We start from the raw sequence: 24,774 nt of genomic DNA on the forward strand, positions 1-24,774 counted from the left end.
TCTTTATTGGCACAATTTAGTGCAATTGTATTCAGACTCAATTGTCTCATCTACTGGAACCTTTTATAATATATTGCTGATATCCAGGGGCAAGGCCAATACCTGGTACATTAATAGGTATGTATTAGACATTGAGTGCATATGCCCCAGCTGGGTTTCAGGAAACATGATTTGATGTCGAATCCCTGTGACAAAGTAGGTTATAATGTGATCCTACTGTCCCTGATTTATGTGACACTATAAAAGGGGAAGCGAGAGAAAGGGGACTAAAGAGATGGGGAGGGGCTGTACATTGGGAGGTAGGGATAGGAGCAGCCTGAGAGGCTAGAAAGTTAAGTTCTTCCATTATTCTGGTTTGAACTGTATCTGCAGTGGGTAGAAAGGTGAGGCAAGAGCTACATTCCTTGGTTCTTTCCATTTCCCATGAATCTGTGACCTGCCACAGCTGGCTTCCTTTAAGAACATCTCTGAAACCTGGTGAGGTCAGGGACCAGCTGCAGTTGAAGTATGTAAAAACTATGTACTTTACATTGGAGCCATGGCTTCCTGACAGACAATATAAGCCAGATGTTGTGAAAGAAAAAACCAGAGTTCATTTGTTTATTTATAGGCAATTATAAGTCTAAACTATTGCTCAAATAAAGTAGACCATCAGAGCTTGGCCATTTGAGAAAATTTAAATATAGGCAACGTCGCAGCAGCTTGGTTTGCTGCCTATGTACAGCCCTAACTTTTTTTTTTTTTTTAGACAGAGTCTTGCTCTGTCACCCAGGCTGGAGTACAGTGGCAAAATCTTGGCTCACTGCAACCTCCGCCTCCCTGGTTCAAGTGAGTCTGCTACTTCAGCCTCCAAAGTAGCTGGGATTACAGGTGCCCACCATAACACCCAGCTAAAATTTTGTATTTTTAGTAGCGACAGGGTTTTGCCATGTTGGCCAGGCTGGTCTCGAACTCCTGACCTCAAGCGATCTACCCACCTCAGCCTCCCAAAGTGCTGGGATTACAGGCAACCCTAATGTTTTTATGTAGAGTATATACTAGGGCTTACCAACTGTCATACACAATTCGGAGTCCTTGGTGGTTGCAGGTTTACCTACCAGAAAAGGAATAAAACAATTTATAGAGTGTTTTCCTTAGTAATATTTCAAATCCACAATTCTACTTGTTACTACTTTTACTGGTCTGTAAGACTATGAAATACTACTTTAAAAAAGAAATTTTCATTTAAAAAGCTTAATGCAATAAAAACACTGTGATCTATTTTGTTTGGAAGTTGACTGACTGACAGCAAGCAATTATTTCCTGCGTGAGACTTTTGAGATTCATCAAGTCAATGGGAAAATTCTAAAACAATTTTCTTCTGGCAAACCCATTCTAAACATGGCATTGCATTTGTCTTCATAACCATTCTCATATAGTAGGCATAGTAATACTATTTCCACTTTATATATGGAGAAACGTAGGCTCAGAAGTTAAACAATTTACCAAATGTCATCAGTAGGACAGCCAGGATTAAATTAGGTCTGTAGACAATTAGCCTAATACTCTAGTTACTTGACAGACAGAACATCCAAATACCAATGAGCCTATCCACACCTTTCCTTCCATTCTTTCATTTCTTCATTACTGACCTCTCCCAATATGTAAATAATTTACAAACAAATTATCACTACTGATACTAAAAAACATTACTGACTTGTTCGTAAAAATGTCTAAACACCTTTATATTAGCATTTTCAATGCTTCTCAACATAGAAAGCAAAACAAACCTGTATTCCAAATACAGGCTTCTATCTAGATCATGATACTTTAGTTTTTCTGTATGTTTTTATCATTATGTTATGATGCTCTTGTCCATAAAGAAAATATAATTCAAATAACCAAAGAAAATACGTGACCTGGTTCTGAAAATGTGGCTTTCAAACAAAGATCCAAAGTAGTAAGCAAAATTGTCCTAAGACCATGGAATTATTAACAATGCATAGGATCACTTTCATATCCACAGTTACATTCCTGAGAATCAATTGTTTTATAATTTTCATCTGCTAGTCACGCAAGTTTGGTATTTAACATGAGCAAGTCAATGTGCTTTATAAGTGTTGTGTGTTCTTGGAATGTCCTCTGTAAGGAAAATCCCCTTTTGGATTTCTATTATCTATTTTGCCTTATAATTGCTGCTGCTTTCTAACATTTTTCAAACAGTCCTTCTATCAAGTAGACTCTGAGACCAGTCGAAATTTCCAAAGTTGGGTATCCAGTTTGGTGTATATCCATTATTCAGAGGACTCCTCTAGGTTTCCAAGGTTTGTGCTTTCCTTGAAAGTCTCTGAGTTAGCCTCTGGTATGGCACTGGATTCTGAAGCCTCTGGCTGTAAACTGTCTCCATCAAGGACAATGTCTTCAGGATTTGGTGGAGGGGGACAGAAATCTTCATTGGGGCAGATTTCCTGGAAAAGTGTTTCAGCCTGGTCAAGGAAGAAAAGATAAAATCGTTTTTGGAAATCAGTTTAAAATGTGTGTGCATTTCTGGCATTAACTAAAAAAAATTGTTTTACCCTTAAAAATTTGCTTAAACAGGTTACAGTACTTTATCAGAATACATGAACTGTAAGTCTGTTTTCAGAATTCTATGACTTCTCCCTTTAATTCTATACATGTATTCAGGTCCACTCTTCAAGGATGGCAGTACCTCATCAGGTTCATTATCAAGTGTTCAGATTGTTGAGAACTGAAACACATTCTATATATCAAGAGAAATATAATTTCTTTAACATTATTTATATGATTTCTTATAGAGCCTTGATATGGTTTGGTTCTGAGTCCTCACCCAAATCTCATCTCAAATTGTTATCCCCACGTGTTAGGGTGTGATTAGATTATGGGGGCGGCTGTTCCCATGTTGTTCTTGTGATAGTGAGTTCTCAGAAGATCTGATGGTTTAAAAGTATTTAGCAGTTCCCCCTTTTCTCTTTTTCCTGCCACCACGTAAGATGTGCCTTGCTTCCCCTTCACCCTCCGCTATGATTGTAACTTTCCTGAGGCCTCCCCAGCCATGTGGCCTTGTGAGTCAATTAAACCTTTTTTGTTTACAAATTACCTAGTCTCAGGTAGTATCTTTATGGCAGTGTAAGAGGCACTAACACTGAGAATTGGTACCAGGAGTGGGGTACTACTAAAAGATAACCTGAAAATGTGGAAGTGACTATGGAATTGGGTAACAGGCAGAGGTTAGAACAGTTTGGAGGGCTCAGAAGAAGACAGGTAAATGTGGGAAAATTTGGAACTTTCTGGAGACTTGTTGAATGGTTTTGGCCAAAATGCTGATAGTGATATGAACAATGATGTCCAGGCTGAGGTGGCCTCAGATGGAGATGAGGAACTTATTGGGAACTAGAGCAAAGGTGACTCTTGCTATGCTTTAGCAAAGAGACTAGTGGCATTTTCTCCCTGCCCTAGAGATCTGTGAAACTGTGAACTTGAGAAAGATGATTTAGGGTATGTGGCAGAAAAAATTTCTAAGCAGCAATGCATTCAAGAGGTGACCTGGCTGATTCTGAAAGCACTCAGTCATGTGTGTTCACAAAGAGATGGCTTGATATTGGAACTTATGTTTAAAAGGGAAGCAGAGCATAAAGGTTTGGAAAATTTGCAGCCTGACCATGTAGGAGAAAAGAAAAACCCATTTTCTGGGGAGGAATTCAAGCTGGCTATAGCAATTTGCATAAGCAATGATGAGCCAAATGTCAATAGACAAGACAATGGGGAAAATGTCTCCAGGGCATGTCAGAGATCTTCCCTAGGAGGAAAAAATGGTTTTGTGGGCTGAGTGGGCCCCACTGCTCTGTGCAGCCCTGGAACATGGTACCCTACATCCCAGCTGCTCCAGCTCCAGCCATGGCTAAAAGGAATAAAGGTACAGCTTGGGCTGTTGCTTCAGAGGGTGCAAGCCCCGAGCGTTGCCAGCGTCCATGTGATGTTGGGCCTGAGGGTGCACAAAAGACAAGAGTTGAGGTTTGGGAGCCTCTGCACAGATTTCAGAGGATGTTAGGAAACGCCTAGATGGCCAGGCAGAAGTCTGCTGCAGGGGTAGAGCCCTCATGGAGAACCTCTGCTAGGGCAGTGCTGAAGGGAAATGTGGGCTTGGAGCCCCCACAAAGAGTCACCACTAGGGAACTGTTTAGTGGAGCTGTAAGAAGAGGGCCACTGTCCTCTAGACCCCAGAATGGTAGCTCCACTGACAGCTTGCACCATGCACCTGGAGAAGTCACAGGCACTCAATGCCAGCCCGTGAAAGCAGGCACAGTGCCTATGCCCTGCAGAGCCACAGGGTTGGAACTGCCCAAGGCTGTGGGAGCCTAGCCCTTGTATCAGCATGGCCTGGATGTGAGACATGGAGTCAAAGGAGATTTTGGAGCTTTAAGATTTAATGACTGCCCCGGCTGGGTTTTGGACTTGCATGGGGCCTATGGCCCCCTTGTTTTGTCCAATTTCTCCAATTTGGAATGGGGACATTTACCCAATGCCTATACCCCATCGTATCTTGGAAGTAACTAACTTGCTTTTGATTTTACAGGTTCATAGGCAGAAGGGACTTGACTTGTCTCAGATGAGACTTTGGACATGGACTTTTGAGTTAATGCTGGAATGAGTTTTAAGACTTTGGAGGGCTGTTGGGAAGGGATGATAGGTTTTGAAATGTGAAAAGGACATGAGATTTGGGAAGGGCCAGGGGCAGAATGATATGGTTTGGCTCTGTGCCCCCACCCAAATCTCATTTGCAATTGTAATCCACAAGTATTAGGGAGGGACTGGTGGGAGGTGAATGGATTATGGGGGCAGTTTTCCCCATGCTGTTCTCGTGATAGTGACTTCTCACAAGATCTGACGGTTTAAAAGAAGTTTTTGGCAGTTCCCTCTTCGCTTTCTCTCTCCTGCCGCCATGTAAGAAAGACATGCCTTGCTTCCCCTTTGTCTTCCACCATGATTTTACATTTCCTTAGGCCTCCCCAGCTATGAGGAACTGTCAGTCAATTAAACCTCTTTTGTTTATAAATTACACAGTCTCAGGTGGTATCTTTATAGCAGTGTGAGGACAGACTAATACAAGCCTACATGTGATACTGGTATAGTCTAATTTAGCATATAGTAATTTTAACAAGTTACTGTCCAAATGAAGAAAACTCTTCACTGTTTGTTCAACTATTTGCTTTTTGATATAATTCCCATTCCCTGGACTTTAAGGACTATAGCACTTGTTTAAGCTCATGGGTTTTGAAAAGACAGCCTCAGTAAAAATACTGGCTCTACGATTTAGCAGCTATGTGATTTGTGGAATGCTTTCTCAATTTCTGAGCTTTGGCTTCCTTACCTATAAAATATCAGAGATTAAGCTGACATATATGGTAGCTACTTTCATTATTACTAATAATAACATAAGTAAAAATGTCAAGATTTAAGCTGAACTTATTAGTATGACAGGGTAACAGAATAAAAAAACTTCAAGGGTATGTTTTTGGACACGCCAATTACTATAGACAATTTCTTTTAACTTTTTAAATGCTTAATTGACAAAAATTATATATATTTAATGTGTACAAGGTCACTTGATATACACTGTGTAATGATTACCACAATTAAGTTAACACGTCCATCACCACTAGTAGTTACCACTGTGTGCGTGTATGTGTGTGTGTTTGTAGTAAGAATACTTAAAATCTGCTCTCTTGTCAAATTTGAATTGAAGAATCCTGTCATTTATGACAAGATAAATGAACCCGGAGGACATTATGCTAAATGAAATAAGCCAAGCACAGAAAGACAAATACCACATGATCTCACTTACATGTAGAATCTAAAAAAGTTGAGGGTGGTTGCCAGGGGCTGGGGAGTGAAGAGCTGTTGGTTTAAGGGTATGAACTTTCAGCTATAAGTTCTGGGGATCTAATGTACAGCATGGTAACTATAGCTAACTGCATTTTTTATTATGGCTATTTGGAAATTAAACATTACAGATGCCTGTCTTTGCTCTCCATTCCGGGAACTCACCATACTCCTTTGCTAGAGACACGCAATCCTTGTAGAAGCAGGACCTAGGTCAGACAAAGCCATTACCTCATACTTCCGTTCCCCTAATGGTCTTTTTGTCTTACATCTCTATCTTTACTATCTGTAAAAGTTCTCCCTCCCTTTTAACCTTGGCATGCAAACAATCATCAAATTCTATCAATTTTATCTTCTATCTATCTCTTAACTTCATCTGCTCCTTTCCCCACTGACATAGCCCAGACATGCACCATCTTTCAGCTAGACAACTACAATAGCCTCAGAATTGGACTGGTCTCCTTGCCTCTAGAGTTCCCCCATATAATCCATCTCCATGCCACCCTCAGATGGGTCCATGGAAAATAAAATTCTGTTTATTCCATTTTTGGCTTAAAATTCTTCAATGACTCCCCATCACCAATAGGATAAAATCCAAGATCCCTACTATAGAAAATAAAACCCTTCAGGCCTACCTTCTCTGATCTTATCAATCATATACCACTTCATCTAGCCTCCATCTCTCAGACTTCTTGATTTACTAATACCTGTTTATTTGTATGAAATAATACACCATGATATTTATCTTTTACATCCTGGGCTGGTACCAACGTTATTCTTCACGCCCAGAATGTTTCAATTCTACTGTCTTTGATTTAGATGGAGAATTGCTACTCTTCTATTATACCCCTCTCTGTAAGGTTCTCTGACTCCTAGATTGGGCTCATTGCTCCTTTGTGTTATTTCTAGACTTTGGATATATTAGTACATATACCACACTACACTGTCATTAGTTTACATGCTTTTCTCCTTTACCTGACAGTGATTCCTCCAGGATGACAAATACTTTTAGTCAACTCTGGATCCTTAGTGCCTTGGCATAAAATAGAATGTCAGTAACATTTAATACAAATATTAAGTATAAATATAATAATTATTATTACTACTAATTCTTTTCTTTTACTTCTTCTATGCTAGTTCCTCTGTGTTTGACACCTTGTCTCCCTTTTGCCTCCTCCCCATAGAACAGCTTTTACCCTGAACTCCAGTCTCTGTGGCTGGATCCCACACCATATACTTCCATATATCTTGTCATGCACCAGCTGCCTCCTAAGATTAGCACCAGTTGCAGGTTGTCACACCACTCTTCCTTGTGTTCTACCTGCTTATGAAACTCCCACCTATAGCCCATCTGCCCTGGCCCTTGTTGATGCCAATTTCTAATAGCCAGACTCCAGCCCTTCCCAAATCTCTCCTCTCTCTAACTGCTGGAACCTCTTAGGGTCAACTGCCACGCTCTGGAAAGTGTATCTAATGCTTCTTGGTCTGCTGCATTTTGTTTGCCAACTAAACCTAGTTCTAAGCACAGAATAGTTGATTGGCAACTTTTCATCCTCTTCACCTTTTTTAAGCCAGAAGTTAGATCAAAGGGTAAAAAATTTCAGGTGGTTAAAACATTGGAAAGAGCTAATTATATTGTGACTTGGTGTGCTCACACTGGGAAGTACAGAGATAATAAAGTGAATTATTTAAAATATTTCTATGTTTAGTTAACATACATCAACACAAAACAAAAACAAACATTTCATCAATATAGTTAAACTTTAATGTTTTTAGGATGTATGCTTACTCATAAGCTGAAAGTAGCATATAACACTGGGTGAGTGTACAAGCACTGGGATCCAAAAGAGTTGAGTTTAATTCTTGGCTCAAGAACTTACTAGCTATGGGACCTCTGGACAAGTTATTTAGCCCCTTTTGGACTTAGCTTCCTTATCTATAAATGGGGATATCACAAATACTTATCTCGTAAGACTGTTTTGAGGACCAAATAAGATAATAATATATATGGGATGCTAAGGATAGAATCTGACACACAGAAAGTGCTCAAATGAATGGCAGCTACAGAAAATATGACATCTAAAATTGCCCTCTCTCTCTCAAAGGCATGAGAAAACAAATGGCACTATAGTATGTGAACAATCTGATTGATAGTTCAATCTATGCAGCTAGCTCTCAACTTAATAATGGGCTGTATATCAAATGTCGTAAGTGACTGACTGGCTAATCTGTCCATAAAGCAATGTTCTAAATGGTGGTTAAGTTGCCAGCCCAGCCCAACATCAGCCAATTTAACTCATTTTATACTTGAAGTAAAATACAAAGAGTATGGTACTATTTATTCTTATTCCCATGGTAGTGACATCTCCTAGAGGGTGGGGCTCCTAAAGGAGTGAGCTATCAATGTCTTGGGAATGAGGACTATGGAACTGCCCATCAATACATTTGGGTAAATGGTACACAACATCTACCAAGAAAAGAGATATATCAGATGTCAGTTTCAGAAAAATAAAAACAAAACTGAAATACAAAAATGAGCAAGTCATAGAAAGAATCACAACTATCACTTAGGTTGGTATTGTGGTGGCAATAGAGAATGTCTTGGAGGCCAGGAGCACACAATTTGAACTTGTGGGTATTAATGACAGATCACTTTATGTTTTCGGTGCATCTTCAAATCATAAATAAATAGTTCCCTATGAACACAAGAGTGTCAAGTTTACATTACTCAACCTCTATACATTTTACAAATAAGAAAAGATGTAAACCTGCCAACTGGTAAAATGAAGTATTTCATTTGTTTTTTAAAAATGAAGAAATCGGGCCGGGCGTGGTGGCTCACGCCTGTAATCCCACCACTTTGGGAGGCCGAGGCGGGCGGATCTTGAGGTCAGGAGATTGAGATCATCCTGGCTAACACAGTGAAACCCCATCTCTACTAAAAATACAAAAAATTAGCTGGGCGTGGTGGCAGGTGCCTCCCAGCTACCTGGGAGGCTGAGGCAGGAGAATGGCATTAACCCAGGAGGCGGAGTTTGCAGTGAGCCGAGATTGCGCCACTGCACTCCAGCCTGGGTGACAGAGCGAGACTCTGTCTCAAAAAAAAAAAAAAAAGAAGAAGAAATCTGCATGGGCTTGTGTTGTCTACATAAGCAAAGTCTAGGTGATATTCTGAGAGCTTTTATGGATAATCTTCATTTGGAAAATACCAATCACCAGAAATCACCAATTAGTGATTGACATAATTACAGGCTGATACACAGGAATTAGCATGCAGTTTATCATCTGAATACACAAGCTATTTATAAATATTGTCAATGCTCTTTAAAGTAGGCATTATAATATTTCCCCCAAAATTGATGAGATTAAAAGCTATACAACAAATTTAAAACTGCTTACATTTAATAGCATGTATTAATTAGTACCAAAATTAGCACTATACTGTTTTCTACTGTTATAGCATGTTACCTCTGAAGATTATCTTCTTGAGAAGCAAATTACCTCATGATAAAATTATCCCTCAATTATAATCTTCTAGCATGCAGTTTAGATGTTTAGATTACATTAGTACTTGTATTATAAGCCCTTACTTAAATTTTTTTGGTTAAAAAATATTAAAGTTCATTCAGGGATAAAAATGACCTAAGCTACCTTGCTAAAAACTTGTTGGCTATTTCTACTTGCAAAAAATTAGAACATTAAAGTAAAAATGACTTGATCATTTCAAGCTATAAATGCAGACCTTCAGCCATCTTGGGTTCTTACTAAACTAACAGAATGAATGATGGATGAGAGATGTGACTTCCTACTTTCATTTGGTGTCAGTGGCTGAATATGATTATCCAGGATCACCATCAGGCACTGAAGAAAATACACAAGAATTCTAGAAAAAAACTGCAGATGTCTGTATCCTCATGATAGACATAGCTTTGCTACTATGACTCAAAATTAGATTACAGGCTCAACCAGGACATTTGCTACTATAAGACCCTTGCCACTGGTGGGAATGAAAGTTCCATCTGTGGTCTCAGAACAATGTTAAATTACCCATTTATTGACTTAATGGACAGATGTGCCAGTTCTACCCGTGCAAAGTTTAGAAATGTGTCTCAAAAAATATTTTCTGTTTGTTTTCGTCCTGTCCAAGGCAAAGAAGTATATTTATATATACATATCAATATTCAGCTTAATGGAATCATGGCTCACTTTTAGCAGCTTGTATCAAACTGTGCTCTTCATAGCCCTGACCAGGATGGCTATCACAAACTTCCACCTTACTTTACAATAGACCTCAGCAGCAGTAATGGTAGCTCCTGGGACAGGAATTTGTGTCAAAACATAAATGGAATCATGTTAACTATGTAAAACTACGCTATAACTTCTTTTCTATGATTAAAAAATGCATTGACTACTGTAAAATTAATTTTATAAGCCTTAGTAGTTACAACTTTCTTGAAATGACTGTTTACCAAGAAAAATAAGTTATATATTTCAAAATAATATAGCAATCGTCCAAATGTTTAAGTTAGAAACAATGTTTCTTTAAAATATTGGCATTATAAATTCTTATTTATGAATATGTATTTTTAGCATCTTCTATCCTCATTCCCACGATGGAACTCATAAAAAATCTCTGTAACTCAACATTTTATTCAAGAAAGTGAAAATATCTGATCCTGTATTTAAAGTATATTTAAAGTAGCTTTGTAGGTCATAGAAAAAACTTTGAGGGCAAATTACAGAAATGGTATTACTGAGAGATGCTTTTCTAGACTCTTCTCTCCTCCCAGAGGAAAAAATATTTCCCAACCACACCAACATCTTAATACAAAACTGAGAAACATCAAGAGCCTTACCTGTTTGACTGCATTATCATTTCCTAAACCACAATCTGGGCCAGAGCAGACATAAACGTTGGATGGTAAATCATTATAACAGCTCCTGCTGATATCTGACGAATCTCTCATATTGAAGTAAAGAGCCCACAGAATTCTTGGCTTTTCTACTTGTTCATTTTCTAAATATAGAAATAAATTGTATTTACATTCTAAAATACAATATGCTTGTCAATTACTACACTGTGTAGCCTATTACCGATTAAGCCATGACTAGACATTGTAGTAAATCAGAGCTTCGTATGTAAACAATTAGTAAATTTGCATCTGCACACTCTATTTTGATTAGTAAGTTAGATTTTACTCCAATCATGCTCCTTTGGACTTCTGTTACTTCTTCTCACTAGTATCAAAGGGTTTATGATCACATTCATCCTTAAATTTTCCCTATAAAGAGAGAAGGTAACATAAATTGATTTCCTTATGTTTCAAGTGGACAAACCAACTTGATAAATTATATAGTAATTCAATAGTATATACACATATCCAGGATAAGCAGGAAGTGGGTTAGTAGGTTACCTAGGGCTGAAGGAAATTGGGGGCAAATGGGAGGTGATCACTAAGTGGTATGACGTTTCTTTTGGGGTGATAGAAATGTTCTAAAACTGATGGTGGTGATGTTTGGACAATTCTACAAATATGCTAAGAGACAATGAATTGTACACTTCAAATGGGTGAATCATATGGTATATGAATGGTATCTCAATAAAGTTATTATTTAAAAAATAGTAAATACAGGATTAAAACTTTGTTGTCCTAACTCACATCCTAACGCTTTGTCTTATTAAAAAATTAACGACAACCAATAAATATCAAAAATGAAGTCATAACAGTGAATGCCATTCTGAGCACATGTTCTCTCATTTAAGAGCATGTGTCTATTATGGGTGTTTGTTAGGCATTGAGCTAGGAGCTGGGGATATACACATGAACTAGACTTAGTTCTTACTCTCCTTCCTTGTTTTTGGTTCCCTAATATAGGGCCTAGCACACGACAGATGCTCAGTAAATAATTTCTGAATTGATGTTATTGTATTTTCAGGTATGATCAAAGTACAATGTGCTTATAAAAAGGTCCAACATTATTAATCTCAATGCATAAAGCCTATTTCTTGCTAATTTGATAATCATTTATTTGCCTCTCCTCTTTAAAATTGTTATAATTAAATTTTCTTTGTTTGAAAACATAAAATATTGCTGTTGATACATTCATTGACTAGAGAGCTTTCTTTAGCCTGAATCTGAACAGAAGTTCAAATTTTGTGCAATAATAAGGAATGTTTATGAAGATTGCCCAAGACCATGAGGCACCTCATGAATAATAAAGAAAATGCTAAAGGCATAATTATCTCATTAATTACTATTATTTAATTGGTAATCAATATAGAGAAATCTTCACCTAATAGCAGTATTCAATTAACAAGAAAGCCCTATTTCCCACATCAGGATAAACAGGATTTTATTACATTTAATTTACGGTATCTCCACTATAAGAACACCAAATAAGTTATTTTCCTAGTTCATCCTGAATAATCCATAATTATTAGTGGAATAGGATGAAGAAACTGAGTGGAAGACGTGATCTCCTAAGGTGCCCCTTTCTAGTGCTAAGATCTATGAGTCGTCTAAGATATCACAAACTTCATGTAGGAACATATTAGGTGGCTAAATCTATTGACAAAACAAAGGAACATAAGGAATTCATATTTTATAGCTAACATCGTATGGCTCTTAGTAAACTGATTAATGAGTTTAGTTACACGAATCTCATGGGAAGATACTTAAATGTATCTCCTATGATTTGGGATACCAGACTTGGGGAGCACTGCTAACAAGTGGGCTAAGGTCTGGAAAGTCTTTAATATTGCCCAGCCCATTTCTAAGCATATACTAGGAGAGCTTATCTTGTATCTATCTCATTAAACATCCAGCTCAAAGGAACACTTCACTTAATAAACGTTGGAGGAAATGAATAATCCAATAGATTTAAACTAATTTCATAAAGGTTGCGCCTTTGAAAAGAAACCATGAGGAAGGTGAAAAACTGACATAGGCTGAAGATAAATGCTCTGGATACAAGGGCATTATCAGGCTTTGACCTTAAAACTTTAAAGAGATATATAATTGCTTCATCTTTCTTTGAGGTCAGCTGGAAGGCAAAGAGATAGCTAGAAAACTAATATGCAGTTGTGAAGTGCAAAACTGTCAAAAAATATTAAAGTTGCTGAGCTTTGGCTAAGAGTGCATCACAAGTTGCCAGGGGTAGAACTACTGGTAAAACTACTGGTTTTCTGCAGTAGCTCATTTCATTCAATTTGATAGTAAGAAGGACTAAAGATGTAATAGGTAATTTAGAATAGGATCTTGGGCAAATTAAACTGGAGTAAGTGTAGAATAGGGTAGGTAGAAGAAAAGCAACTATAGCATAACAATAACAAGAAAGCAAAAAATGGTGCCTACAGCTGCATGCCATGTTTAGGGATAGAGTAAACTATGTCAGTAATACCAGCAGAGTGGTGGAGACTGTCATATCCCTGACTGAGTCTGGATAGAGCACACACAGAAAGGAATTAAGACATTTGCTTTCACAGCCCAACAATTACTTAACACACTAGCTATGGACTTTAAACTACACCTATACGGGAAATTTCTGTTTTTTTTAGGCAGTGCTGCTCTTTCAGATAGAAAATGAGTGAGACGCTTCACTGACAATATGATTCTACACCTACAGAATTCTAAAGATGCCATCAAAAGGCTCCTTGAATTGATAAACGACTTCAGTAAAGTTTTAGGACACAAAAATCAGTAGGATTTCTATACACTAATAACAATCAAGCAGAGAGCTAAGTCAAGAATGCAATCCCATTTACAATGCCACAACAAATATTTACAAGTCATGTATCTGATAAGGGATTAATATCCAGAATATGTAAAGAACTCCTACAACTCAACAACAACAAAAAATCCAATTAAAAAATGTGCAAAGGAAATGAATAGATATTTCTCCAGAGAAGAAAAGATGTTGAACATCACTAATCGCTGGGGGAAAAGCAAAGCAAGACTACAATGAGATACTACTTCACACGTACTAGGATGGCTATTATATAGATTTTTTTTAAAAGGTGACTAGGCTGACTTTCATTGAGGATTACGAAGCACAGAGAATGTAGAATTCAAATACAAACAAAAAGAAAATAAGCCCAAATAATGTTATTCCTTTGGTACATGTTTTAAACTAAAATATTTACAATGCAGTAAAGCATAAGGTATTATATGAATGTCAAATAATCAAAACGTAATACTAAAAGCCATCAAACTGTGAAAATAGGGGCTTCTCCTACAGAGAAGAATGTGCTTTAATGTATTAAAAGTTCATATTGCTCATAAAGTTCCTTCTTCCTCATTTAGGCAGGAAAATGAATTGAGTTCTCTTCTCCAGGTGACTTTGCCTCTTTGACCTGCCATGGCCCAGTGCTCACTTTATCTGGTGATTCATTTTCAATAACTCCAACAGTATTTGTTCTGACATTTTAATTAAAATATGACCACTACCTCATCCTGATGATAAAAAGGCCTATGTGTCAGTGAAAAGTAGCTTTTCAGTGCCTCAGTGCACCTGAAGACCCTTCTGAGCACATAGTTCTTACCAAAGAATTCCTCTCAGGTTCTAAACAATACATCATTTCAAAATGGGAGCACTTTAACTATTAAGATTAATGTTTAAAAATCTAAAATGGATAGAGGATGCTAAGTAATGAACATGTAATTTCCCCCAGCTTGATTTTTTTTAAAGACAATTAAATGCATTTAAAAAGTGAAGAGTAATGATATGATTCATATTTAGTGCATCGAGACTACTACACAATGAAATTACAACATAAGAATTATTTAAAATTTCAGAAATAATTAAGAAACTCAGGGTTTCTACACAAAGTATAGTTGTAGTTAAAGCCAAAAGAAAAAACTATGACTCCATATTAGATTTAGGAATATTACCATGTATTTTACCTTGGCAATCAAATTTTTAATAATCTAAACACTTATATGATACTTTCCAATAAAGAAAATACAAAACTTACAAATTAATAAATTATAACTAAAATAATTTAATTTGTAAATTAACTCCCAAACTAAAGTGAAGTTTTCAAAGACTTTATTTGGGTAGCTCCTAAAAAACATAATTGATATTAGCCTCTGAGAACATAACAGGTTCATTATGTTAAGTGAAATAAGCCAGGCACAGAAAGAGAAACTTAACGTGTTCTCACTCATTGGTGGGAGCTAAAAATTAAAACAATGTAATTCATGGAGATAGAGTGTACAATGATGGTTATCAGAGGCTGGGACGGGTAATGGAGAAGGAAGAGGGAAAAGTGGGGATGGTTAAAGGGTGCAGAACATAAATAGAATGAATAAGATCTAGCATTTGATAGCACAACAGGGTGAGTACAGTCATTTACAGTGAGTTTTAAAAATAACTAAAAAAGTAGAACTGGAATGATTGTAACACTGAGAAATGATACATGCTTAAAGTGATGGGTATCCCATTTACCATGATGTGATTACTCCACATTGTATGCCTGTATCAATATATCTCATGTACCCAATAAATATATACACCTAGTATGTACCCATAAAATTAAAAAAAAATTAAAGAACAGTTTGTCTTCTTATGTAAATAAACCCCCCTCTATGCACTATCTCTGCATTAAGAAAATAAGCAACCCACATAGGAAATGAGCTGCAAGGAAACAGAATACGTATGAGTAAATAAATAGTTGCATGAACAAAAGTAACATGCAAAGAAAATAAAGATATATAAATCAGTGGAAGAAAATGATCAAGATTCAAGTGCACATGCAAATCCTACAATAAAAATCACCTTCACTTCATATAAAAGAAAATGCAAAAGGCTTCTTTGATCATTTACAGAGAAAATATGCCATATTTTCTCCATTCACAGCTGCAAGTCCTACACTGTTATGTAGGGGGAAAGTTTTAAAATGTGTTTCCCCCATGAATAAGTAGCAATATACACTTTTGGGAGTTAAATATTAAATCACTAGCACACTATGTATTAAAAGACTATTAGAGGCCAGATGCAGTGGCTCACGCCTTTAATTCCAGCACTTTGGGAGGCCGAGGTGGGCGGATCACCTGAGGTCAGGCGTTCCAGACTACCCTGGCCAACACGGGAAAACCCCGTCTCTACTATAAATACAAAAATCAGCTGGGTGTGGTGGCACTCGCCTGTAGTCCCAGCTACTCGGGAGGCTGAGGGAGGAGAATTGCTTGAACCTGGGAGGTGGAGGCTGCAGTGAGCCGAGATCACGCCACCGCACTCCAACCTGCGCAACAGAGTGAGACTCTGTCTCAAACAACAAAGACTATTAGATACGAAAGGATTTCTACATCTGCCAATTAATATTTTAATCTGTTAGTTGAATCTTTTTTCCTTAAAGGAAGATACATTTTTCTGATAAAGGAATATATGCTTTTTGTACAACACTTGTAAAATAAAAAAAATTATAAGGAAAATTGCCCATAATCCCACCAAAATTAACTGATTTTCTAACAATCCTTTTTCTGTGTAACTATACATATAAATTTATATTTTTGTGCTTAACTTTTTTTGTGTGTGTGTGTATGATGTATATATTTCCTTTAACATTGTAGAGTGAACATTTTCCCACGTTTAGGCAGACACTGTGCTCAGCCATCTTACCAAAACATGTGAATTGTTGTTGAATACATCCCATTTCAGTTCAGGTTGCAGAAACTTTCATGATATATCTAAGAAGATTATGATGGTTACATTACCTTTCCATCATGAGTCATCAACTATTTTTCTTACCTATCTCCATTTCAGTATATGGAATAAACAATTTCTGCACAACTGGTTCTAAATCTTCTCTTGCTGTTTTAGAAGATGTGCAAGTCAAATGAACCAAATCTGTTAAAAAAAAACAAAAAAAAACGTTTGAGTTCCTTCTCATCACAAATCTATTTTACTCATACTTAAGGCATTAAGCTGGTATTATGGATAATAGAGAGCTGAGCAAGTCATGGTAGTTACAACATTTGTTAACTAACAGCTAAAGGAAGTACCCAACAAGTACCCAAGAAGTACCAGTTGATGTTAATTTGATAAAACAGAGTAGAAAATCTTAGACAATCATTTATTCACAGAAAAGAGCTTGTTACACTTATGACATTCCTAAAGAATAACTGGGTAAAAAAAAGGCTGAAAGTGGGGTATGTATTTGCCTAAGAGAACACACTTCATATACTGCAGACAGAAAAACCCATTTATACATGTTTTGCTGATAAGTTAACAACAAATTATCTACTAAGTATAGGGGTCTCTAAAAACCTTTTGGGAGAACACTGCTGACTTAGTTAGAATCACACATATACTTGAAAGCACATAAAACGGCACAGGTTAAAACAGTCTATAATATTTTCAGAAATTTCAAATTACTTTCCTTTTGCATTTACAGAGTTATGGGGCCTGAATCTTGGAGAATGTTTATGTTAGAGAAAATCATGTACAAACAAGGCCCTTCATGGAAGTAAAATATTGTAGCATAACTCCGTTAAAACTCCTAAAGGCCTATGCACAAAGGTGAAGAAAGAATAAAGAGTTCCATGTTTTGCAATAAAGGAGTAAAGGGATCTCCAAATGAGAGAAGTTCTTATGGTCCTGTTATTTGGGATGAGATACAATAATGGCAGAAAGAATATACTCGAGAACAGTAGGTACTGAGAAATTCCTCCCCCCACTATATTAGTAGGGGGAGAAAGATACACCCACTTGTCTTCCAGTAGTTTATTTCAGACTACTAGAATTTTTTTTTTTAAACTCCAGGAAGATAGTTCAAATTTTATCATGAAAGCCAACATCAGAATAAGATTCTCATTATCAAAATTTATTCTACATTCAACTACTGTAAAATATATCTAAGCATAAATTGAGGGACTCTAATAACCATGGAACTAAAATCAAATGTAGATTTTTCCCTCCCAGTTCCACTAAAGGAAGTGTATTTTCGGATGGTTCCTGAATTACTTATGGCCTAATAATAGGTCTACCTTATTTAAGCATTGTTTTTACATGAATTTAACAATGATTCTCATTGATTCTGGGATACTGTAGGATGTATGGTACTAATTATTTCCAACGATATAATGAGCTTCATAACAAAAATTATTTTGGTTAACTTTTTTCAAATGCTGTATAGCATTAGTTGGGATGAGACTTAATCCTCCTAGATAATTACTGAAGTAAACAGGGTATGCAATTACAAAGGTCAGCAATCCACAGGAGAGAATCTATCCTTATTGTCTCTTATTTCAAAATCTCATGAAATACCAATGCCCAAAGTTCTAAATTTTCCAGTTTTTTGTTTGTTTGTTAATGTTTATTAGGGAAAAAGCTGATGAACCTGGATATAAATAAGTATATTTTGAAAAATATCTTAATGGGTAAACTATTGGTTCTGTTAAACAGGACATATATTTTAAAGAGATACACAAGTTAGTATATCATTATATTTCTTAGCAACATAACAGAGTTCAGGTTATGCTAGGAAAAATGTCTAGTAGTGAAGTAAGATTATCATCTCATGATTAATGAGTTTTATAACAATTCTTACAAAGACAGTCATAAGCTAAATTATAATCCCTATACCTTGACTTTGCTTAGAGGCTACATTGTTTTTTGTTTGTTTGTTTGTTTGTTTTTTGAGACGGAGTCTCGCTCTGTCGCCCAGGCTGGAGTGCAGTGGCGCAATCTCGGCTCACTGCAAGCTCCGCCTCCCGGGTTCACGCCATTCTCCTGCCTCAGCCTCTCCGAGTAGCTGGGACTACAGGCGCCCACCACCACGCCTGGCTAATTTTTTGTATTTTTAGTAGAGACGGGGTTTCACCGTGGTCTCGATCTCCTGACCTCGTGATCCGCCCGCCTCGGCCTCCCAAAGTGCTGGGATTACAAGTGTGAGCCACCGCGCCCGGCCTACATTGTTAATTGATCTATTAATACAAATTTAAGGTATGAATAACTACTTTTTCCCCTTATCCTTCCTGCTTTTCCTGTTACCTAGGTCACCTTCTAGTATAGATTACTGAATTCATTTTGGTTCTCTTCAAATCAGAGATTGCTGATTGTGCTATTTTTAAAATTCATTGATTCTCAATATTTGTTTATTAATCTTAATATATCTTGTAAGTCCTTTGCAGGGGCAAGCTTTAGAGTCGATTTTTCTCCTTTTTGTTAAATACAACTTTTACTTAGAGTGGGTATTCAATAAATGTTTGTTAATTATAATTTGTCTCACTGTTATGGACAAACATTAAGTATTCCTGTGTTTAAATAGATATGCATTCCCATACCAATAGATCTATGTGTACATATTCATGGGGAAATTCTGATTAGTTTCTTGTATAAAATGTGGGAAATTATCTGATTTACCAGGAAAGAGGAAAGGGAGGTACCAATTGATAATCTCAAATTATTTAAATCTGTCTGAGAAATGCTTATAAACACATTAAGATATATCTATAAAATTCTCAAAATACATTTAAGAGAATATCTAGAGTTGACTGTACAACTAACATGCATGTGTTAGACACTATTTTAAGCATGCTACAAGTATTATTTCACTTGTGCAACAGCAAACTGTTATTCTCATTTTGCAGATGAGAAAACAGAGGGATGGGGGGCTACGCAGATTTCCTAAAGTCATGCAATTAGTAGAAGGAAGAGCTGGGACTCAGAGCTTGAATTGAAGCCCATATGGCCTGCCTGCAGAGTGTCTGCCTTTAGTCACTAAATTATATTATGTGATTCTAATAATCTCCTGCAGAAGGCACAGTCAGTCACTTAAGTCAGCAGCATTCAAACTGGGATGTGTGTGAGGATACAAGAGGACTTTTCACAAATTATATCACCTACAAGGGGGTTCTCATGCAGATGCTCAGCTCCACCTCTCCTACTTCATTCAGTGACACATTTCAACAAATTTTACTTATTCTGTTTAATATTTACCAAAACTGTAATACATTTATGAGAGATTAATTCTGTAGAAATAATAATTGCATTAATTACTAAATCAAGAAGAAAATTTTAGATTAATTAGAAGCTTATTGCCCTAGAAAGTTTCAAAAAAAATTCTACTTCCATTTATTTTTTTAAATGGGTGATGGGTATCAAATATCCCTGGTACTTAGATTCCACTGAATATATTTAAATGACTGATGTTATAGTTTTACTATAAGTCAATATTTATGATGTTAGAAATTATATTCTTTGCAATTATTTGACTCTTCTGATGAAAAACTGTGTATGTCAACTTGTAAAGGGTTCAAGGGACAAATGAGCAAAAAGTCTGAAGACCTTAAGGGTATAAGGTAAACTCAAAACCAAACATGTAGACATGCTATCACATTTCTACTAAAATTCAATTATGTAAAATACTTCTTTGCATCTATGTGACTTTAATTCTTCTCCAAATAATGAACTTGCTCAATACAGGCCAACAACGACCACAAATTAGATCATACAGGGCAAATGCTTTCCTAAAAGTATTAGTTTCATTAGTACCAATTGACAACTATTACTAAGATTGTGGAAGATGCAATACAAGTAGAAACATTTCCCACAGGCACCATGTGAGATTATAACTGAACAAAAAAAATTTAATATCTTTTTATAAACTATGCTCCTTTGACTTCATTTAGCAACTGCTTAAAGGCTTAATGAGCTAAAAATGGCCAAAGACTTAATGAAAAAATGTGTTTTCTATCATAATCCCTCTTTTGGCAATATACCTAGATTTGTATTGGCATTAAAGAAATCTTAGTGCAAAATAAGTTTTAATTTAGAAGTGAGAAGTAACTGAACACAAAACTAGAAATAACAACACACTTTCAGTTCTCCAAAACTGCCTTTGGAATGCTGATCGCTCTTACGACTTGTTTTGAAACACATGAGAAGTAGGAGTTCTACTCAGAATGTGCACAAGTATAATAATGAGCACATTTAAAAGTAACAAGTCCAACGTACAGTAGCAGAGTGACATGGTATAGGATGATTACGTGGGTCTGGTATTACTTCAGCTCTCTATATCTACTTGGCCAAGTCAGTTTTTCCCTCTGGCTTCAATGTCCTCATAATTAAAATGAAGGGGTGCAATTAGTCCATCTATAAGACCTCTTCTAGTCTCAAATTTACGAAGGTAATTCCTTACTCACCAGCTACGATTCTTTCAATGATGACAGATTTTAAATCAAAACGGATGGCATTACAAATGTGAATGTAAAACCTAAGTAAATGCTTGCTGTAAAAGGTAGGAAATTTATCCCTCAAGCTTCTGAGGTTACCACATACAGCAGTCATTCACTCTATACAAGCAGGCAAAATTGTTCCAAATGCATTTAAAGAATCTTTATTTATAGGCTAGTCAGCAAGTAGGCTTTGTTGTGTAACCTAACTAGAAATATGTAATTAATTTACATAGAGATCAATGTGGCTGGTAACATATCTTTCATATAACTATAAAGGCCACATGTAATTTATGTAATATAGCACAAATGAGGATATGACTGTATCAATAAAACCGAGAACCTCAGAGACACACTTTCTCTATGGTAGCAAGTAAGGAACTGAGTTTGATGATATATGACACACAATTTAATTTTTTAATTCAACTATGAAAAAGTCTATAGTCAGCCTATACTTTCTCAGTAGAATTTAAGAAAAAAACTCCAGAACGTCACCTTAAGATCAGGAAGAAAAATTAGTTTACATATAATAAAATCAAATCTTTGTTTTGTGATAATACTAATAATAATAATTTGAAATGTCACATTTTCAAAAAGCAAATGAAAAAGGCACTGATAATTGTTTTAAATCAATATCTAACTCATTTTTATAAAAGGTATATAGCATTTTAAAACTAGGGTCACAAAAGCAGAAAAAGTATATAAACCATTGCCTACATGAAATTCTGGATTATTACATATATCATATATATATTTCACATTATATATTCACAAATATATAATCATATCACAGATAAATAACATCCTGTAACATCAAATCCCAGAATAAAACAGCTGTTATTGCCTGATTAGTATGTACGAAAAAAATTCAAAATGTCTAGTGTATGAGTAAGTACTGCAAAGAACACAAAAATGAATGTCGAATGGAAGGGCTGCAAAGATAATGTTTTGTTCATTTACAAATGACTTTAAAAGAAAGTAAATCTCATATTAAATTCACTTAGGATATAAGATGAATAGAAATAAATATATTAGGTATGTCCTGAAAGATGAACTCTGTGAAAAAAAATATGGCTTGTTTAGCTTTGAAAAACATAATAAACAAATACATTTCAGTTATTTAACAATCCCAGTAACTTGAAACAAATTAGCTGAGGGGAGGAAAATTTAAGTGGACTTATAGATTTTACAAAACATAACTCTACTACTTTAAAAAAACATGCAATAACGATGCTAACCCAAAGTTGCTTAGAAAAACTCTGGCATTACTAGATAACCATGATTTCCTATCAGTCTATCAAAATATCAGCTTAAGTAACATTGATACAATTAACAGTCCTGAGTTAGACAGTATCATTATTCCTATTTCACAGATAGGAAAGCTGAGGCACAGAGAAATTAAGTAACTTGCCTAAGGTTAGTCAAGTAGTTAGTAAAAACTGGGATTTGAACCTAGCCTATGTTCTCCACCACTATATGGTAGTGTGTTAATGAAATGTATCTCCCTTGTTTACTGCACTATTTATTTGCCTTTCAAGAACCTTTCATATATACTATTCCCATATGATGTGAAGGTAAACTTCAGTGGCATACGTATGGTTTTACAAATTCTAAATCAAACCAAATTTAAGGCAATGTGACATCTATGAAAAGTCATTAAAGAGAATAAAAAGTATAATTGAACTCTGAGGTAGTTTTATGTCTTAAGCACATTCCTGAGCACACACTTAAGACTACATACAGGGGGTGGAGCCAAGATGGCCAAAGAGGAACAGATCCAGTCTACAGCTCCCAGCGTGACCAGCACAGAAGACGGGTGATTTCTGCATTTCCGTTTAAGGTACCGGGTTCATCTCACTAGGGAGTGCCAAACAGTGGGTGCAGGACAGTTGGTGTAGCCCACTGTGCGCCAGCCGAAGCAGGGCGAGGCATTGCCTCACTCAGGAAGCACAAGGGGTCAGGGAGTTCCCTTTCCTAGTCAAAGAAAGGGGTAACAGACAGCACCTGGAAAATCGGGTCAGTCCCACCCTAATAATGCGCTTTTCCAACGGGCTTGGAAAACGGCACACCAGGAGATTGTGTCCCGCACCTGGCTCGGAGGGTCCTATGCCCACGGAATCTCCCTGATTGCTAGCACAGCAGTCTGAGATCAAACTGCAAGGCAGCAGCGAGGCTGGGGGAGGGGCGCCCGCCATTGTCCAGGCTTGCTTAGGTAAACAAAGCAGCCAGGAAGCTCGAACTGGGTGGAGCCCACCACAGCTCAAGGAGGCCTGCCTGCCTCTGTAGGCTCCACCTCTGGGGGCAGGGCACAGACAAACAAAAATTCAGCAGGAAACTCTGCAGACTTAAATGTCCCTCTGACAGCTTTGAAGAGAGTAGTGGTTCTCCCAGCATGCAGCTGGAGATCTGAGAACAGACAGACTGCCTCCTAAAGTGGGTCCTGACCCCCGAGCAGCCTAACTGGGAGGCACCCCCCAGTAGGGACAGACTGACACCTCACTTGGCCAGGTACTCCTCTGAGACAAAACTTCCAGAGGAACTATCAGACAGCTGAATTTGTGGTCACACGAAAATCCACTGTTCTGCAGCCACTGCTGCTGACACTCAGCCAAACAGGGTCTGGAGTGGACCTCTAGCAAACTCCAACAGACTTGCAGCTGAGGGTCCTGTCTGGTAGAAGGAAAATTAACAAACAGAAAGGACATCCACACAAAAAACCCATCTGTACATCACCATCATCAAAGACCAAAAGTAGAAAAAACCACAAAGATGGGGAAAAAACAGAGCAGAAAAACTGGAAACTCTAAAAAGCAGAGCACCTCTCCTCCTCCGAAGGAAGGCAGTTCCTCACCAGCAACAGAACAAAGCTGGATGGAGAATGACTTTGACGAGTTGAGAGAAGAAGGCTTCAGACGATCAAACTACTCCGAGCTACAGGAGGAAATTCAAAACAACAGCAAAGAAGTTAAAAACTTTGAAAAAAAATTAGATGAATGGATAACTAGAATAACCAATGCAGAGAAGGGCTTAAAGGAGCTGATGGAGCTGAAAGCCAAGTTTCGAGAACTACGTGAAGATTGCAGAAGCCTCGTGAGCTGATGCGATCAACTGGAAGAAAGGGTATCAGTGATGGAAGATGAAATGAATGAAATGAAGTGAGGAGGGAAGTTTACAGAAAAATGAATAAAAAGAAACGCACAAAGCCTCCAAGAAATTTGGGACTATGTGAAAAGACCAAACCTACATCTGATTGGTGTACCTGAAAATGATGGGGAGAATGGAACCAAGTTGGAAAACACTCTGCAAGATATTATCCAGGAGAACTTCCCCAATCTAGCAAGGCAGGCCAACATTCAGATTCAGGAAATACAGAGAACGCCACAAAGATACTCCTCGAGAAGAGCAACTCCAAGACACATAATTGTCAGATTCACCAAAGTTGAAATGAAGGAAAAAATGTTAAGGGCGGCCAGAGAGAAAGGTAGGGTTACCCACAAAGGAAAGCCCATCAGACTAACAGCTGATCTCTTGGCAGAAACTCTACAAGTCAGAAGAGAGTGGGGGCCGATATTCAACATTCTTAAAGAAAAGAATTTTCAACCCAGAATTTCATATCCAGCCAAACTAAGCTTCATAAGTTAAGGAGAAATAAAATACTTTACAGACAAGCAAATGCTGAGTGATTTTGTCACCACCAGGCCAGCCCTAAAAGAGCTCC

At 37.0% G+C, this 24,774-nt stretch overlaps 1 protein-coding gene across 1 annotated transcript in view; it reads right to left on the reverse strand.

The window, feature by feature from the left end:
- Positions 1–488: 488 nt before the first annotated feature.
- Positions 489–24,774, reverse strand: part of CHM (CHM Rab escort protein) — a 207,683-nt gene continuing 183,397 nt past the window's right edge. The window contains exons 12-14 of the mRNA XM_032756221.2: positions 16,630–16,728; positions 10,737–10,897; positions 489–2,465 (exon numbers count right to left, since the gene is read on the reverse strand). Coding sequence (XP_032612112.1) covers positions 2,274–2,465; positions 10,737–10,897; positions 16,630–16,728 — 452 coding nt within the window. The 3' untranslated portion in view covers positions 489–2,273. The remainder of the gene's footprint in view (positions 2,466–10,736; positions 10,898–16,629; positions 16,729–24,774) is intronic.

Source organism: Hylobates moloch, unplaced genomic scaffold, assembly GCF_009828535.3.
Source record: "Hylobates moloch isolate HMO894 unplaced genomic scaffold, HMol_V3 SCAFFOLD_7, whole genome shotgun sequence".
Taxonomy (NCBI): Eukaryota; Metazoa; Chordata; class Mammalia; order Primates; family Hylobatidae; genus Hylobates; species Hylobates moloch.